We start from the raw sequence: 18,975 nt of genomic DNA, 5'->3' as shown, positions 1-18,975 counted from the left end.
ATGGTGAAACCCCATCTCTACTAAAATTACAAAAATTAGCTGGGCATGGTGGCGGGGACCTTAATCCCAGATACTTGGGAGGCTGAGGCAAAAGAATCACTTGAACCTGGGAGGCAAAGGTTGCAGTGAGCCAGAATCATGCCATTGGACTCCAGCCTGGGAGATAGTGAAACTCCATATCAAAAAATAATATAATTTTATGTTATATATAATAGAATTTCATATATAAAATTACATATAATAGAATTTTATGTATTATATATATATATTCTGCAAAAGTTCTCCATAGATGTAATGCTTTGCTCTCCATTTCAGGTCATCTGTTTGTCCCATCATTGGTTCAGGTGGTATTCTCTAGATCTCTACATTATAAAGGTACTTATATTTGTAATTAAAATATAATCCTAGAGTAAAATTTTTGAGAATGTGAATATCATTCTCTCATAAAATGTTACCCAGTAGTTTTTATAGTTAGTGATGATTCTTACCTGAGCCAATTATTATATTGTGATTCCAAATTCAGGAGATTTTGAAATTAAAAATCTTTTCTCAGCCAGGTGCGGTGGCTCAGGCCTATAATCTCAGCACTTTGGTAGGCCAAGGCGGACAGATTACCTGAGGTCAGGAGTTTGAAACCAGGCTGACCAACATGGAGAAACCCCGTCTCTATTAAAAATACAAAATAATTTCACTGCGTGAAGTTATTAAAAAAAAAAATACAAAATTAGTTGGGCATGGTGGCACATGCCTGTAATCCAAGCTACTCTGGAGGCTGAGGCAGGAGAATCGCTTGAACCTGGGAGGTGAAGGTTGCGGTGAGCTGAGATTGCGCCTTTGCACTCCAGCCTGGGCAACAAGAGCAAAACTCTGTCTCAAAAAAAAAAAAAATAATCGCCGGGCACGGTGGCTCACGCCTGTAATCCTAGCACTTTGGGAGGCTGAGGTGGGTGGATCACCTGAGGTCAGAAGTTCAAGACCAGCCTGGCCATCATGGTGAAACCCCATCTTTTTATTAAAAAAAAAAAAAAAATTAAATAATAACAATAATAATAATCTTTTCTCACCCACAGGAATGATTGCTCTATTATAACCTGTGGCTAGTTTATTGAAGTAGAAAATCATTAAACTTAGATTCAGATGGGCTCATCTATAATAGAACTATAAGCTTTAAATTATTATTATCCTCCAAGCTAAGGAACAGGGGACTAAACAAGACTTCAGTTGGTATCAGCACACCAGGCCAGTGAAACCTAAACCTGATCAATCTACGAGGTCTGGAAGGGGTATCCACTTCTCACTGGGTTTGAGCTCTACGGAGGCAGGACTGACCAAAGGGAGCTTACCTTATGCACTACCTTTGTTCACAGCTCGATGGATTTTGTGACAGCCCTGGCTAAACTCCAGGAGGTGTCTAGCTGTCCCATCTGTCTGGAGTACTTGAAAGACCCAGTGACCATCAACTGTGGGGACAACTTCTGTCGCTCCTGCCTCAGTGTATCCTGGAAGGATCTAGATGATACCTTTCCCTGTCCTGTTTGCCGTTTTTGCTTTCCATACAAGAGCTTCAGGAAGAACCCCCAACTCGGTAATTTCACTGAAATTGCTGAACAACTCCAGATTAGGAGGAGCAAGAGAAAGAGGCAGAAAGAGAATGTCATGTGTGAAAAGCACGATCAGTTTCTGACCTTCTTCTGTGTGAAGGATCTAGAGATCTTATGTATACAGTGCAGTTTCTCCACTAAACACTGGAAGCACTACATTTGCCCTATTAAGAAAGCTGCCCCTTATCACGGAGAAATTCTAGAAGGTAGCCTTGAGCCCTTGCAGAGTAATATAAAACAAGTTGAAACAGTGATAATTCTGCAAGGCTGCAAGTCAGTGGAACTGAAAAAGAAGGTAGAATATAAGAGGGAAGAAATAAATTCCGAGTTTGAGCAAATTAGATTGTTTTTACAGAATGAGCAAGAGGCTATTCTTAGGCAGATACAAGATGAAGTGATGGACATTCTAGCAAAACAAAATGAAAACCTTGTAAAATTTTCAGATTATGTTTCTACATTAAAACATCTACTGAGGGAGGTAGAGGGCAAGTCTGTGCAGTCAAACCTGGCATTACTGACACATGTTAAGAGTATACACGACAGGTATCAAAACCTAAAACGCCCTGAACTCTCTTCATTTAGATTAACAAATATGGTTTCAGTCTTCCTCCTCAGTATTCTGGCTTGGACAGAATTATCAATCCATTTCAAGTAGATGTGATTCTAGATCTTGACACAGCACACCCTCAACTTCCTGTCTCTGAGGATAGAAAAGCTGTGCGATACGGAAGAACAAAACCAAACATTTGTTACAACCCAAGGAGATGTTATGCCTGCCCTGCTGTCCTGGGCTCTCAGAGATTTTGTTCTGGCCGACATTACTGGGAGGTAGAAGTGGGAAACAAGCCTAAATGGATATTGGGTGTGTGTCAAGACTGTCTTCTTAGGAACTGGCAGGATCAGCCATCAGTACTTGGATTCTGGGCAGCTGGGTGATAATATGAAGAGTAGCCCTAGTGTTTGAACTTTGTTTTACTGAGTAATTAAAGCTTAGTTTAGTTTCCCTTATCCAAAATGCTTGGAATCAGAAGTGTTCAGCTTTCCAGTTTTTTGGGGGGATTTTGGAATATTTGCTTATGCACAACGAGATATCTTAGGATGGGACCTAGTTGAAACAAAAAAATTCATTTTATATTTGCCTTATACACATAGCCTGCAGGTAATTGTATAAACAATTAAAAAGAGAAATGTAAATTAAAGATAATTTTAGCTACGTGGTTATTTTTCTTAATTATGCTGATGCTGTCATGTATGATACATGTCAACACTCCTAAAATTGTACACATTAATTTGCACTTTATTTCGTGTCTATTACATCTCAGTAAAGCTGTTTAAAAATGTCCGGGAAGAGGGCAGGAAGAATAAAAATAAAAATGTCTGGGAAACTTTACTAGATTAAAGAAGGCTAAATCAAAATGACAATGAATAAACATTAATTGACATCTGAATTTTGAAAACAAATTATAGATCGATGATTTTAAATTACTATATTTTTAAATTTTAATAATGATATGTGATTATATAAAAGACCTTATTTGGGGGCCATTAATGTATCAGGAGGAAAGTTCTGGAAATGTACTTTCAAATGCTTTAACAAAACAAATGAACAGGAAAACAATGGATATACAGAGAGAAATATTTTATCTTGTGACACAATTTTTTCTTTGGCTATGACAACCAAAACTACAGGCAACAAAAGCAAAAAGAAACAGACCACATCAGACTGAAAATCTGCACAGAAAAGGAAGCAGTCGGCAAAATGAAAAAGCAAAGTGTGAACTGGGAGAAACATTTGCAAACCAAACACATGATAACAAGTTAATATCCAAATGTATAACAGAGTATTTATTCAGCCTTATAAAGAAGGAGATCCTCTCTAACCCTGGCTCCTGACCCTACAGCTACCGAGATGTTGATGCCTGAGAAGAACCAGATTGCCATGTATGAATTCCTTTTTTTTCCCCCGAGAGACAGAGTCTTGCTCTGTTGCCCCGGTTGGAGTGCTGAGACACAATCTCTGCTTACTGCAGCCTCCGCCTTCGGGTTCAAGCAGTTCTCCTGCCTCAGCCCCCAGAGTAGCTGGGATTACAGGTGCACATCACCACACCCAGCTAACTTTTGTATTTTTAGTACAGATGGGGTTTCACCATGTTGGCCAGGCTGGTCTCGAACTCCTAACCTTGTGATCCACCCACTTTGGCCTCCCAAAGTGCTAGAATTACAGGTGTGAGCCACTGTACCCGGCCATGAACTCCTTTTTAAGGAAGGAGTCACGGTGGCCAAGAAGGATGTCCCCGTGCCTAAGCACCCAGAGCTGTAGGACAAGAATGTGCCCAATCATCATGTCATGAAGGCCATTCAGTCTCTCAAGTTCCATGCTACGTGAAGGAACAGTTTGCCTGGAGACATTTCTACTAATACCTTCCCAAAGAGGGAAGGTACCTCCATGATTACATCCAGTATTTCCATAATGACCGGCAGATTGGGCCTGCCACTCTACACTGCAGCTGTCTGGAGACTGACAGGCCTCGACCTAAAGATCTGCAGGGTGAGCCACTTGCAAGGCTCACAAGAGGGGAAGCAGACAGAGATACCTACAGAAGGTGTGCTGTGCTCCTTGATGGCAACAAGAAAGCTGAGGCTGGGGCTGTGTCAGCAACCCAATTCCAGTTTAGAGGCAGATTTGGTGGTGGTGGTCAGCCACCTCAGTAAAATTAGAGAGGATTATTTTTCGTTGAATAAACTTATGGCCAAAGAAAAGGAGATCCTGTCGTTTGTGACAACATAGATGGACCTGAAGGATATTATGCTGAATGAATAAGCCAGACACAGAAATAAAACTATTGCATGATCTCACACATACGTGAAATCTAACAAGATTGAATACATAGAAACGGGGGTAGAATGGTAGTTACCAGGGGCTGGGAGGGAGGGGAGCAGGAGATGTTGGTCAGACGGCACAGTTACCATTATGCATGCTGTACAAGTCTAGCTGGTCTCCTTCACCCAGATGATCACTACTTAGACCAAGCTTGTCCAACCTGCAGCCCACAGGCTGCATGTAGCCCAAACAGCTTTGAGTGCAGCCCAACATAAATTCGTAAACTTTCTTAAAATACTACTTTTTTTACTTTTTTTTTTTTTGAAACGGAGTCTTGCACTGTCGCCCAGGCTGGAGTGCAGTGGCACGATCTTGGCTCACTGCAACCTCCGCCTCCCAGGTTCAAGCGTTTCTCCTGCCTCAGCCTCCTGAGTAGCTGCGATTACAGGTACGTGCCACCATGCCCGGCTAATTTTCTTTCTTTCTTTTTTTTTTTTTCATATTTTTAGTAGAGACGGGGTTTCACCATGTTGGTCAGGCTGGTCTTAAACTCCTGACATCATGATCCACCTGCCTCGGCCTCCCAAAGAGCTGGGATTCTACTGTTCTCAGAATCAGAACACACAGGACTGCAGGCCACAATGGTTCACGCCTATAATCCCAACCTTTGGGAGGCCACAGGACGATCACTTGAGCCCAGGGGTTTGAGAGATCAGCTTGGGCCTCATAGTGAGATCCGAGCCTCCACAAAAACATGGAAAACATTAGCCGGGCATGGTGCCTCATGCCTGTAGTCTTAGTTACTCTCAAGGTTGAGGTGGGAAGATAGCTTCAGACTGGGAATTGGAAGAGACTGTAGTGAGCGCTAATTGTGGCAGCACATGGCAGCACCCAGGTGAGGTGATAGAGTGAGACCCTGTCTCAAAAACAAACACCACACTCAGGACACCTAGTAAAATGGCTCTTGCAGTGTCAGTCCTGTGACTAGATTTATAAACGCCCTCCTCAGTGAAAGCAGAGATTGAAGCTATCCAACTGTTTGACCAAAGCCTTAGTTAGCATAGTATCTTGTACTGTAATGGTTTATAGAGTAAACTAATGAAATTAATGCCGCAGGAAGCAGCCCAGGGCACTGAAGAAAGTGTTTGTGTTTTACAGGAAAGCTCTTTGACCCTGGAAGGGAAAAGTTACAAATTCAGGACACTCAGAGGGAATGGGAAGACTGGCTGCCCAGCTGGCCCTATTTCATTTCTGTAGGTGACAAGAGGCATGTCCGGCCCCCTGCTGGCTCCCCTCCCCTGAGGCCCCTCTTCCTATCAAGTTACCTGCATTTTTTTCCCTCCCACTCTTAAAGACCACCAGTTCCTCCAGGCCCCATTTTCCCTTTTCCTCTCTTCCTCATGCTGGGTGCCCCAAATCACTCTACTTAGGGAGACTGGGGCTGTTAAAAAAAGCAAACTGGATTCAAGTAGATGTTACAGGGGTTGGAATCCAGACTTCCTGCTTGCTTCCTACCGGTGTAACCTGGTTGGGATAGATCATTTAACCCTCTAACTGCCAAGGATTTGAGGACAAAAGGAAAACACACATCACCTCCCTGCCTTTTTGGAACTTCACAAATGTCTAGTTCTAAATATGTTGTTTTCTAAAATTGACATAATTCCATCCTTATGGTGATTTTTGAAAACCCAATAAGCTACATGACTAGGATAATCCCAGTTTCAACTTTCATTCTACTATGTATCTTAATTTGTTTAATTTGGTGAATCAACAATGAATTAGAGTAACTCAATTTTTTAAAACTGGAATTTTCTGTAACTTGTTTACTTTTAATAGTTACATTAAACTTATTTAAGGGCCAGGCATGGTGGCTCACACCTGTAATCCCAGCACTTCAGGAGGCTGAGGTGGGTGGATCACAAGGTCATGAGATCGAGACCATCCTGGCCAACATGGTGAAACCTCGTCTCTACTAAAAAATACAAAAATTAGCTGGATATGGTGGCGTGTGCCTGTAGTCCCAGCTACTTAGGAGGCTGAGGCAGGAGAATTGCTTGAACCTGGGAGGTGGAGGTTGCAGTGAGCCGAGATCGCTCCACTGCACTCCAGCCTGGTGCCTGGTGACAGAGCTACTCTGTTTCAAAAAAAAAAATTACTTAAATTGCATTTATAAAAACAGTATTAAATTCTCATTTGCTAAACTTTCAGGGGTACAACATTTTACACAGAATTTCTAATATGTAAAATATGGTAAGGAAACAGCACAAACGTAAGAGGCAGCTAAGGAGTCTATCCCTTATCAGTGTGCGCCTGCAGGGAAAACGGAAAAACAGCCAACATGTTGCTATTTTCTTCAATTACAAACATCACAAACTGTAATGTAACTAATGTAGAATGCAGATTTCCTGAAGTGCCAGCTATGCTCTGTCCCTACAAACAAAAAGAATTACTGTGGGGAATGTTGAATCTACTCACAAAAAAAGTGGGAGAAAATCATTCTCAGGCTCTGCTACTATAAGCAAATTTTCTTGTAACAGTGTTGCCACTCCAACTAGGAAACAACATGTGCCGTTATCAGGGTTGGGGCTCACTCATATGAAGCAAAACAGATCCCGGAAAAGATTAGTAGAAAAAAGATCCATTGCAAATGCTAAATAAATTAATTAGCATAAGTCATGTAAGTGGTATAATACAGGTGTTGTCATTAACTCAGTATGTAACCCTAGCTGTGTCTTAAGTTTCTCATCTGCATATGGGGAGAACTTCACTGTCTCATTACTTCACAGAGACTTGAGGCTCAATTAGATTGCATATTAATCAGCACACCTCAATGACTTTAATCACTTGAGATGTGTGTCACAAGTTGTTGAACCTACTAGAATATTAAATTTTGTTAAATAAATAAATAAGAATAAAATTACTAATTTACAAAATTTCCCAAATACCTAAATTCTGTTTATCTATCTCTGTAGGGCTGATTTAAATATGTTCATAGTATTGTCACATTATCTCATTTTTCTTTTTTTTTTTTTTTAAGACACAGTCTCTACAAACTACAGTGCTTCAAAGAAATTAGAAAAAAAAAAAAAGAGAGAGAGAGAGACAGAGTCTCATTCTGTTGCCAGGCTAGCATGCAGTGGTGCGATCATAGCTCACTAAAACCTGGAACTGTATTTAAGATCTGGTTTTACTTAATGTTGTATGTATTTGCATGCAATTTTACTTATGTGAGGCTTAATTTTAGAATAGAAGAGTTTCCTACAAAGACTAGTGAAAGACTAAAGAAAATTTGGAGAATAAGTCAAGAAATCATATACCGAAGGAATTACTTTATGCAAGACAAAGTTAGTAAAAAAAAAAAAAAAAAGAAAGAAAGAAAGAAAAAAGAAAAGAAAAAAGGAGTGGTTATCAGATCTGCCATGTTTTCAAGTTTTATAATGGAAAATGCCAGGTATTTTGTAGGGACTTTCTGGAGGAAGCCAAACTTTCACTAAGGCTTAAATATGATGAACAGTTAACCAAATAAATGGAAATATTTTACAATTCTCATTAAATCCTTAATATTTAAAAAGAGAAGCAGGGCTGGGTGCGGTGGCTCATGCCTGTAATCCCAGCACTTTGGGAGGCCGAGGTGGGTGGATCACGAGGTCAAGAGATCGAGACCATCCTGGTCAACATGGTGAAACCCTGCTGTAAGGCCAGTTGCCTTGCCGGGAGCTCAGACACACACCCCCTGCCTTTGTTTCCAAAAGCTCGGACAAGCTTGGACATGCTCAGGCAAGCCTGGACATGATTGGGCAAGCTCGGACATGCTCGGGCATGTTCCCTTCTCCCCTTCTCACACAGCCTGGCCTTCCCTTAAAGAGCCCAGTATGCAAACAAGGTCTTGTAACTCTAGCCAATAGCAGTTCTTGTAATTCTAACCAAGAGCAGCCAAGTCTTTCTAGCCAACAGCAGTTGAGTCTTTCTAGCCAATAGCAGCCGAGTAATTCTAACCAATAGCAGCCAAGTCCTGTATGCAAACAAAGGCTTGTAACCTTACCCAATAGTAGTCCTGCTTTTCCCTCACCCTGCTCTCCCACAACCAATCGAGTTCCTTCACTCCCTATAAAAACCCATGCCTGAGAGGAGTCCGTGCGACTTCTTCGGTCCCTCCTGTCGAACCTCAGAACCTCACCCGGGAGCCTGAATAAACTCTTCACATTGGATCTTCTTGTGCTGCCTCAGTTTCTTCATTTTAAACTCGGCGAGAACAAACCTTACACCTGTCTCTACTAAAAATACAAAATATTAGCTGGGCATGGTGGTGCGTGCCTGTAATCCCAGCTACTCAGGAGGCTGAGGCAGCAAGAATTGCCTGAACCCAGGAGGCAGAGGTTGCGGTGAACTGAGATCACGCCATTGCACTCCAGCCTGGATAACAAGAGCAAAACTCCGTCTCAAAAAATAAAAAAAGAGAAGCAGTATGGTTCACTAAAAGCATTCACTCCCACGAACGGGTCCAGAAGAATCTATAATTTAGTCTTTTATCACAGGTTCTCATTCCATCATAAAAGACAACAGCTAGATGCCTGTCTGGAGGAGCCCTTGGCCTTGTTCCATTGTACCTTAAACTTCTCATCTGCATTTTTAGCCATGGATGCCTGGGCTGTGCTTAGAAAATCACCATCCTCAGGGCATTATAGAATGAACGCTCTTTCCCTTTTAGGCATTTCTCCTTTCACTTTAACTTTTCACTCTGTGTTCAGAGCTTTTCTGTTGTATTAAGCTTCTTAAGTGAGTAGTCCGGTGTTTGTCTTATGCAACTCAATTTAAGATAGGTTCATGTGACATCTGGCAGAAAGCAGGATGTAGTGTGGTGTGGAGATATTGAATATTGCAAATGTAGCATATGAAAGACCAACATAAATTTTAATTCATAAATGGGCAATGTTTTATTTATATTGTTGAGGGTAAATTAATTATACGAGAAACATACGGCCAAGAGGGTGCAATTTTTTTCATTAATCCCAATGAAGGAAAGTAACTTTTCTTTTTTTCTGCTCAGAAATACAGAATCACACATGCTACAAGACTTCCAGAAATAAATGATCCACTGAGTCTTAAATATAAAGAACTCTGTGTTCTTGCTCAGGTGTCTACATACCTGGTATCTTATAAGGAAGCCTAAGACATTACAATGGCATTGCCTCAAAGCCATGGCCACTGGTCCAATGAAGACATCTTGAGGTTACTGGAATGCATGGAGACTAATCTCCCATCCAGTGACAACCGCAAGTTCAGCACAACTCAGTCACATCTGGACTGGGGAAAGGTAGCTTTTAAAAACTTTGGTGAAATGTGCAGACTCAAATGGTTAGAGAGTTCTTGCAATTTGAAGAAATTTGAAACTTTGAAACAAGTAGTCCTGGAAACTAGGAAATGTGTTATAAATACAAACAAAAGCCAAAAAGACAGGAAACATCCAGACTTTCCCAAAAGTCCCCCTACTGCTTACAGCCGCTTCTTCCAGGAGAATTGGCCCCAAATGTACCCTGGGATTAGAAGTCAGGAGCTGACCAAAATCCTGGCCAAGAAACAGAAGGACCTCCCAGAGCAGATGAAACAGAAATATATTCAGAATTTCCAGAAGGAAAAGCAAGAATTTGAGGAAAAACTTGCTCAATTCAGGGAAGAACACCCTGATTTAGACCAGAAGGCCAAGAAATCTGAGGTCTCCAAGAGGATTCAAACCAAAGCACAAAAGACGGTTCAGAAAAACATGGAAGAAGTGAGGTCTCTTCCAAAAACAGATTAATTTTTCAAGATGATAAAACTTCATGGAGAGCCTAAGAAACCCACCTTGAATGGATACCACGAGTTTGACCAAGATTCCTGGTCAAGTAGGGAGCTGCAACATTTGTCCCTGGGGAAGCACATGGTAGATGCTGGCAGCTCATCCCGCAGAGCCGGAAGGATCAATGTAAGAGCCAGGCTGAGGAGCTGCAGAGGTAATACAAAGTGAAGTTGGATCTCTGGCTCAAGACTTTGTTACCTGAAATATATGCTGCATACAAAGAATCAACCTATGCTAAGGGTAAGAATAAGGCCATGACAGGATACTCAGATCCCATGTTTAGACAAACAGATCTGCAGCCCTCTTCAGCAAAGGGTCTGCAAGAAGGGTTTGAAGAGGGGCCGGGGCTCCAGGCTGCAGGAAAAGATTCATCACAGACTATTTGGGTAAGTTGTCACCTCTCCGTGAACCAGAAGAGAAGAAGAAAGATGGGGAAGAGGATAAAAGCAATACCCTTCAGACTGCAGGTGAAAAAGAGATAGAAGTTGATGTCTGAGGTCAGTGAGTCTAGCACGGCAACCTCAGAGGACTTTGAACTGGGAATCCACCTGGCTCAGACTCCACCTGACTCAGACTCCACCTGACTCAGACTCCGTCTGACTCAGACTCCACCTGACTCAGACTCCACCTGACTCAGACTCCAGGGTCAGACAGTTTCTCAGCAAAAGCCCATTCATACCATCCATGTCAGAGAAGGGACTCTTCTCCTGCCTCTTCTTATTTCCTTATTTTCCCTTTTCCTCCTTTCCCGCTCTCCTCCTCTATACAAAGTTGGGAAGAAGCAACTTGGTGCAGCACTCTCTTACATCAGGATTACAACCTCAGGATTACAAACCTGGGAGGGGCTCTTTGGGGAGAATAAATATAAGTTTGAGTCAATACTGGCCTTATCCTTAAAAATCAAAAAAACAGCATCTCCAAGGAATTTTATGCAGTTAAAGCTTCTGGAATGAAGCGATGATTAGGCTGTAGGGTACACGCTGTATTAGACTGGATATTTCTGAAGTAAGAAGCTTTGCTTTACTCATTTTTCTCCTGCCAAAGGTGGTAAGGGGACACCCATGAGCCTGAGACCCTGACTGTCCCTGTGGGCATGTTTTCCAGAATTCCTGCACTAAATCTGGAGTCAGGAATTTTTTTTTATTTTTATTTTTTTAATTGCATTTTAGGTTTTGGGGTACCTGTGAAAAACATGCAAGATTGTTGCATAGGTCCATAAGTGGCAGTGTGATTTGCTGCCTTCCTCCCCATCACTTATATCTGGCATTTCTCCCCATACTATCTCTCCTCAACTCCCCACCCCCTGCTGTCCCCCCACTCCCCCCCAACAGACCCCAGTGTATAGTGCTCCCCTCCCTGTGTCCACATGTTCCCATTGTTCAACACCCGTCTGTGAGTGAGAACATGCGGTGTTTGATTTTGTGTTCTTCTGTCAGTTTGCTGAGAATGATTGTTTCCAGGTTCATCCATGACCCTACAAAGGATGTGAACTCATCGATTTTGATGGCTGCATAATATTCCATAGTGTATATGTGCCACACTTTTCCTGTCCAGTCTATCATCGATGGGCATTTGGGTTGGTTCCAGGTCTTTGCTATTGTAAACTGTGCTGCAATGAACATTCGTGTGCATGTGTCCTTATAGTAGAATGATTTATAATCCTTTGGATATATACCTGGTAATGGGATTGCTGGGTCAAATGGAATTTCTATTTCTAGGTCCTTGAGGAATCGCCACACTGTCTACCACAATGGCTGAACTAATTTACACTCCCACCAACAGTGTAAAAGTGTTCCTATTTCTCCACATCCTCTCCAGCATCTGTTGACTCCAGATTTTTTAATGATTGCCATCCTAACTGGTGTGAGATGGTATCTCAATGTAGTTTGGATTTGCATTTCTCTAATGACCAGTGATGATGAGCATTTTTTCATATGCTTGTTGGCCTCATGTATGTCTTCTTTTGTAAAGTATCTGTTCATATCCTTCACTCATTTTTGAATGGGCTTGTTTGTTTTTTTCTTGTAAATCTGTTTTAGTTCATTGTAAATTCTGGATATCAGCCCTTTGTCAGATGGGTAGGCTGCAAAATTTTTTTCCCATTCTGTTGGTTGCCGATTCACTCTATTCACTGTTTCTTTCACCTTGCAGAAGCTGTGGAGTTTGATTAGGTCCCATTTGTCTATTTTGGCTTTTGTTGCCAACGCTTTTGGTGTTTTGGTGATAAAGTCCTTGCCTACGCCTATGTCCTGAATGGTTTTGCCTTGGTTTTCTTCTAGGGTTTTTATGGAGTTAGGTCTTATGTTTAAGTCTTTAATCCATCTGGAGTTAATTTTAGTGTAAGGTGTCAGGAAGGGGTCCAGTTTCTGCTTTCTGCATATGGCTAGCCAGTTTTCCCAACACCATTTATTAAACAGGGAATCCTTTCCCCATTGCTTGTTTTTATCAGGTTTGTCAAAGACCTGATGGTTGTAGATATGTTGTGTTGCCGCCGAGGCCTCTGTTCTGCTCCATTGGTCTATTATCTCTGTTTTGGTACCAGTACCATGCTGTTTTGATTACTGTGGCCTTGTAGTATAGTTCGATGTCTAGTAGTGTGATGCCTCCCGCTTTGTTCTTTTTGCTTAGGATTGACTTGGCTATGTGGGCTCTCTTTTGGTTCCATATGAAGTTTAAGGTGGTTTTTCCCAGTTCTGTGAAGAAGGTCATTGGTAGCTTGATGGGGATAGCATTGAATCTGTAAATTACTTTGGGCAGTATGGCCATTTTCACAATATTGATTCTTCCTAACCATGAGCATGGAATGTTTCTCCATCTGTTTGTGTCCTCTCTTATTTTGTTGAGCAGTGGTTTGTAGTTCTCCTTGAAGAGGTCCTTTACGTTCCTCGTTAGTTGTATTCCTAGGTATTTTATTCTCTTTGTAGCAATTGTGAATGGCAGTTCGTTCTTGATTTGGCTCTCTTTAAGTCTGTTGTTGGTGTATAGGAATGCTTGTGATTTTTGCACATTGATTTTGTATCCTGAGACTTTGCTGAAGTTGTTTATCAGTTTCAGGAGATTTTGGGCTGAGATGATGGGGTCTTCCAGATATACAATCATGTCGTCTGCAAATAGAGACAATTTGACTTCCTCCTTTCCTATTTGAATACACTTTATTTCTTTTTCTTGCCTGATTGCTCTGGCTAGAACTTCCAGTACTATATTGAATAGGCGTGGTGAGAGAGGGCATCCTTGTCTAGTGCCCGATTTCAAAGGGAATGCTTCCAGTTTTTGCCCATTCAGTATGATATTGGCTGTTGGTTTGTCGTAAATAGCTTTTATTATTTTGACATACGTTCCATCGATACCTAGTTTATTGAGGGTTTTTAACATAAAGGGCTGTTGAATTTTGTTGAAGGACTTCTCTGCATCAATTGAGATAATCATGTGGTTTTTGTCTTTGGTTCTGTTTATGTGGTGAATTACATTTATAGACTTGCATATGTTGAACCAGCCTTGCATCCCCAGGATGAATCCTACTTAATCATGGTGGATAAGCTTTTTGATGTGCTGTTGTAATCAGCTTGCCAGTATTTTATTGAAGATTTTTGCATCTATGTTCATCGTGGATATTGGCCTGTAGTTTTCTTTTCTTGTTGAGTCTCTGCCGGGTTTTGGTATCAGGATGATGTTGGTCTCATAAAATGAATTGGGAAGGATTCCCTCTTTTTGGATTATTTGGAATAGTTTCAGAAGGAATGGTACCAGTTCCTCTTTGTATGTCTGGTAGAATTCGGCTGTGAACCCATCTGATCCTGGGGTTTTTTTGGGTGGTAGGCTCTTTTTTTTTTTTTTTTTTTGAGATGGAGTTTCACTCATTACCCAGGCGGGAGTGCAATAGCGCGATCTCGGCTCACCGCAACCTCCGCCTCCTTGGTTCAGGCAATTCTCCTGCCTCAGCCTCCTGAGTAGCTGGGATTACAGGCACGTGCCACCATGCCCTGCTAATTTTTTGTCTTTTTAGTAGAGACAGGGTTTCACCATGTTGACCGGGATGGTGTCGATCTCTTGACCTCATGATCCATCCGCCTCGGCCTCCCAAAGTGCTGGGATTACAGGCGTGAGCCACCGCGCTCGGCCAGGTGGTAGGCTCTTAATTGCTGCCTCCACTTCAGACCTTGTTATTGGTCTATTCGAGGTTTCAACTTCTTCCTGGTTTAGGCTTGGGAGGAGGCAACTGTCCAGGAATTTATCCATTTCTTCCAGGTTTTCTAGTTTATATGCATAGAGTTGTTTGTAATAATCTCTGATGATGGTTTGAATTTCTGTGGAATGTGTGGTGATATCCCCTTTATCATTTTTTATTGCATCTATTTGGTTATTCTCTCTTTTCTTTTTATTAATCTGGCTAGTGGTCTGTCTATTTTGTTGATCTTTTCAAAAAACCAGCTCCTGGATTTATTGATTTTTTGAAGGGTTTTTCGTGTCTCTATCTCCTTCAATTCTGCTTTGATCTTAGTTATTTCTTGTCTTCTGCTAGGTTTTGAGTTTTTTTGATCTTGCTCCTCTAGCTCTTTCAATTTCGATGATAGGGTGTCAATTTTAGATCTCTCCTTTCTTCTCATGTGGGCTTTTATTGCTATATATTTTCCTCTAGAGACTGCTTTAAATGTGTCCCAGAGATTCTGGTATGTGGTGTCTTTGTTCTCGTTGGTTTTGAAGAACATCTTTATTTCTGCCTTCATTTCATTGTTTATCCAGTCAACATTCAAGAGTCAGTTGTTCAGTTTCCATGAAGCTGTGCGGTTCTGGGTTGGTTTCTGAATTCTGAGTTCTAACTTGATTGCAATGTGGTCTGAGAGACTGTTTGTTATGGTTTCCGTTCTTTTGCATTTGCTGAGGAGTGATTTACTTCCAATTATGTGGTCAATTTTAGAGTAGGTGTGATGTGGTGCTGAGAAGAATGTATATTCTGTGGATTTGGAGTGGAGAGTTCTGTAAATGTCTATTAGGTTTGCTTGTTCCAGGTCTGAGTTCAAGTCCTGGATATTCCTGTTGATTTTCTGTCTCGTTGATCTGTCTAATATTGACAATGGTGTGTTGAAGTCTCCCACTATTATTGTGTGGGATTCTAAGTCTCTTTGTAAGTCATTAAGAACTTGCCTTATGTATCTGGGTGCTCCTGTATTAGGTGCATATATATTTAGTAGGATCGTTAGCTCTTCTTGTTGCATTGATCCTTTTACCATTATGTAATATCCTTCTTTGTCTCTTTTGATCTTTGTTGCCTTAAAGTCTATTTTATCAGAGATGAGAATTGCAACTCCTGCTATTTTTGCTCTCCATTTGCTTGGTAAATCTTCCTCCATCCCTTTATTTTGAGCCTTTGTGTATCCTTGCATGTGAGATGGGTTTCCTCGATACAGCACACTGATGGGTTTTGGCTTTTTATCCAATTTGCCAGTCTGTGTCTTTTGATTGGGGCATTTAGTCCATTTACGTTTAGGGTTAATACTGTTACATGTGAATTTGATCCTGCCATTTTGATGCTAGCCGGCTGTTTTGCCCATTGGTTGATGCAGATTCTTCATTGTGTTGATGCTCTTTACCATTTCGTGTGTTTTTGGAGTGGCTGGTACTGGTTGTTCTTTTCTATGTGTAGTGCCTCTTTCAGGAGCTCTTGTAAAGCCGGTCTGGTGGGATGAAATCTCTGAGTACTTGCTTGTTCACAAAGGATTTTATTTTTCCTTCACATATGAAGCTTAGTTTGGCTGGATATGAAATTCTGGGTTGAAAGTTCTTTTCTTTAAGGATGTTGAATATCAGCCCCCACTCTCTTCTGGCTTGTAGGGTTTCTGCTGAGAGATCTGCTGTGAATCTAATGGGCTTCCCTTTGTGCGTAACCCGACCTTTCTCTCTGGCTGCCCTTAGCATTTTCTTCTTCATTTCAACCTTGGTGAATCTGATGATTATGTGCCTTGGGGTTGCTCTTCTAGAGGAATATCTTTGTGGTGTTCTCTGTATTTCCTGGACTTGAATATTGACCTGCCTTGCTAGGTTGGGGAAGTTTTCCTGGATAATATCCTGAAGAATACTTTGCAGCTTTTTTTGATTCTCTCTGTCACATTCAGGTACACCTATCAAACGTAGATTAGGTCTTTTCACCTAGTCCCATATTTCTTGGAGACTTTGTTCATTCCTTTTTACCCTGTTTTCTCTAATCTTGCCTTCTCGTTTTATTTCATTGAGTTGATCTTCGACCTCTGATATCCTTTCTTCTGCTTGGTCAATTCGGCTGTTGAAACTTGTGCATGCTTCACGAAGTTCTCGTGTTGTATTTTTCAGCTCCATCAATTCACTCATATTGCTCTCCAAGTTTTCCATTCTCGTTAGCATTTCATCAAGTCTTTTTTCAAGGTTCTTCGTTTCTTTGCATTGGGTTAGAACATGTTCTTTTAGCTCATGGAAGTTTCTTTTCTTTTTTTTTTTTTTAAAGAGAAAGAGAGAGAATAGGAAGGAGGAAAGAGGAAGAGAAAGAGAGAGAGAGAATGGGGAGGAGGGAGAAGGAAAAGAAAGAGGGAGAGAGAATGGAAGTATTGCTTTCTTGCCCAGGCTAGAATGCAATTTAGTAATGGGTATTGAAAACCTCTTTTATACTGATAATTATACTTAATGATGTAGTCAGGAAGGAGTAAGGGAAGAAGATAACAAACAAACAGTCAACCAATATTTAATTTAAACCTATGAAATGCTATGCGATTACTGAGGAGTGATTTACTTCCAATTATATAGTCACCTTTGGAATAGGTGTGAGGTGGTAATGTATGTTTTGTGTATTTGAAGTGGAGAGTTCTATAAATGTTTATTAAGTTTACTTGTTCCGGGTCCGAGTTCAAGTTCTGAATATCCTTGTTAATTTTCTATGTCGTTGATCTATAGAATCGTTAGCTCTTCTTGTTGCATTGATCCTTTTGCCATTATGTAATGTCATTCCTCGCCTCTTTTGATCTTTGTTGCTTTAAAGTCTACTTTATCAGAGGTGAGAATTGCATCTCCTGCTTTTTGTTTATTAGTTTATTTTTACTCTCTGTTTGATTGGTAAATCTTCCTCCTTCTCTCTGAGTCTTTGTGTATTGTTGCATGTAAGATGGGCCCGGATGCAGCATACCGATGGGTTTTGGCTTTTTATCCAATTAAAATATATATAAGTTTAATACCGGTGTTTGATGCTAGCTGGCTGTTTTGCGCATTAGTTGATGTAAATTTTTTATTGTGTTAAAGTTCTTTGCTTTTTGATATATTTTTGGAAAGGCTGATATTGGTTGTTCCTTTATATGTATAGTGCTTCTTTCAGAAGCTCTTGTAAAGCAGGCCTGGTGGTGGTGAACTCTCTTAAGTACTTGTTTGTTCGCAAAAGATTTAATTTTTCCTTCACTCATAAAGCTTAGTTTGGCTGGATAGGAAATTCTGGGTTGACAGTTCTTTTCTTTAAGGATGTTAAATATTGGTCCCCACTCTTTTCTGGCTTGTAGGGTTTCTGCTGAGAGATCTGCTGTAAGTCTGATAGGTTTCCCTTTATGGGTAACCTGACCTTTCTCTCTGGCTGCCCTTAGTATTTTCTCCTTCATTTCAACCCTAATAAATCTGGCGATTATGTGCCTTGGGGTTGGTCTTCTTGAAGAATATCTTTGTGGTGTTCTCTGTATTACCTGGAGTTGAATATTACCCTGCCTTGCCAGGTTGGGAAAATTTTCCTGAATGATATCCTGAAGAGTATTTTCCAACTTGGATTCATTCTCTTCGTCACATTCAGGTACACCTATCAAACGTAAATTAGGTCTTTTCACATAGTCCCATATTTCCTGGAGACTTTGCTCATTCCTTTTCATCCTTTTTTCTGCATTCTTGTCTTCTCGTTTCATTTCACTGAGCTGGTCCTCGACTTCTGATATCCTTCCTTCTGCTTGATCAATTCGACTGTTTAAACTTGTGCATGCTTCGCGAAGTTCTCGTGTTGTGTTTTTCAGCTCCATCAATTCACTTATATTCTTCTCTAAATTGTCCATTCTCATTAACATTTCGTCAAACCTTTTTTCAAGGTTCTTAGTTTCTTTGCATTGGGTTAGAATAAGTTCTTTTAATTCACAGAAGTTTCTTATCACCCACGTTTGGAAACCTGCTTCTGTTATTGGAACACCCGTGTAATCTATTAAGCCTTGTTCCGTTACTGATGAGGAATTGCAATCCCCTGTAGAGGGAGAGGCATTCTGATTTTGAGTATTCTCTACCTTTTTACGCTGGTTTCTTCCCTTCATTATATATTTGTCCGTCTGTCGTCTTTATAATTACCGACTTTCTAACTGGGTCTCTGACGTCCAACTTGTTGATTCCCTGTGCCGAAATCTGAGCAATCCACTGAGCCGGCCAAAACAGCGGTGTTAAGATTGATGGTGTTTTTCTGCCCGGGAATCTCCGGACTCTGCACCAAGAACTGGCGTGCTAAGGCACCAGCAAAACCGCCACGCCGGCCACAAGAGTCGCCCTGGCGACCCGTGGTGCTCCTCCACTGGGAATCTCCTGGTCCATGAGCAACTAATATTCGTCTGAAAGTGTGGCGTCCTCTCGTTCTTTGCGCTTTCACTGGGAGGTACGTGCCCGAGCTGCTAATCATCAGCCATCTTGGATCTCTCTCCGGAAGTTTCTTATTATCCACTTTTTGAAGGCTGATTCTGTCATTT

The 18,975-nt window shown here is 41.1% G+C and overlaps 1 protein-coding gene and 1 pseudogene across 1 annotated transcript; both read left to right on the top strand.

Annotated features, from left to right (window-relative positions):
- The first annotated feature begins 1,371 nt into the window (after window positions 1–1,371).
- Window positions 1,372–2,537, top strand: LOC105709164 (tripartite motif-containing protein 60-like). Its single transcript, XM_012440993.2, is given in 2 exon segments — window positions 1,372–2,185; window positions 2,188–2,537. Coding segments are annotated over 2 exon segments (1,164 nt in total).
- A 7,061-nt stretch (window positions 2,538–9,598) lies between these two features.
- LOC105709167 (upstream-binding factor 1-like protein 1) lies at window positions 9,599–10,754 on the top strand (annotated as a pseudogene).
- The last annotated feature ends 8,221 nt before the right edge of the window (window positions 10,755–18,975 follow it).

Source organism: Aotus nancymaae, unplaced genomic scaffold (assembly GCF_030222135.1).
Source record: "Aotus nancymaae isolate 86718 unplaced genomic scaffold, 86718_ANA_hifiasm-v0.15.2.pri h1tg000033l, whole genome shotgun sequence".
Taxonomy (NCBI): domain Eukaryota; kingdom Metazoa; phylum Chordata; class Mammalia; order Primates; family Aotidae; genus Aotus; species Aotus nancymaae.
The sequence above is the reverse complement of the archived record's forward strand: the minus strand, read 5'-3'. Positions and strand labels throughout refer to the sequence as shown.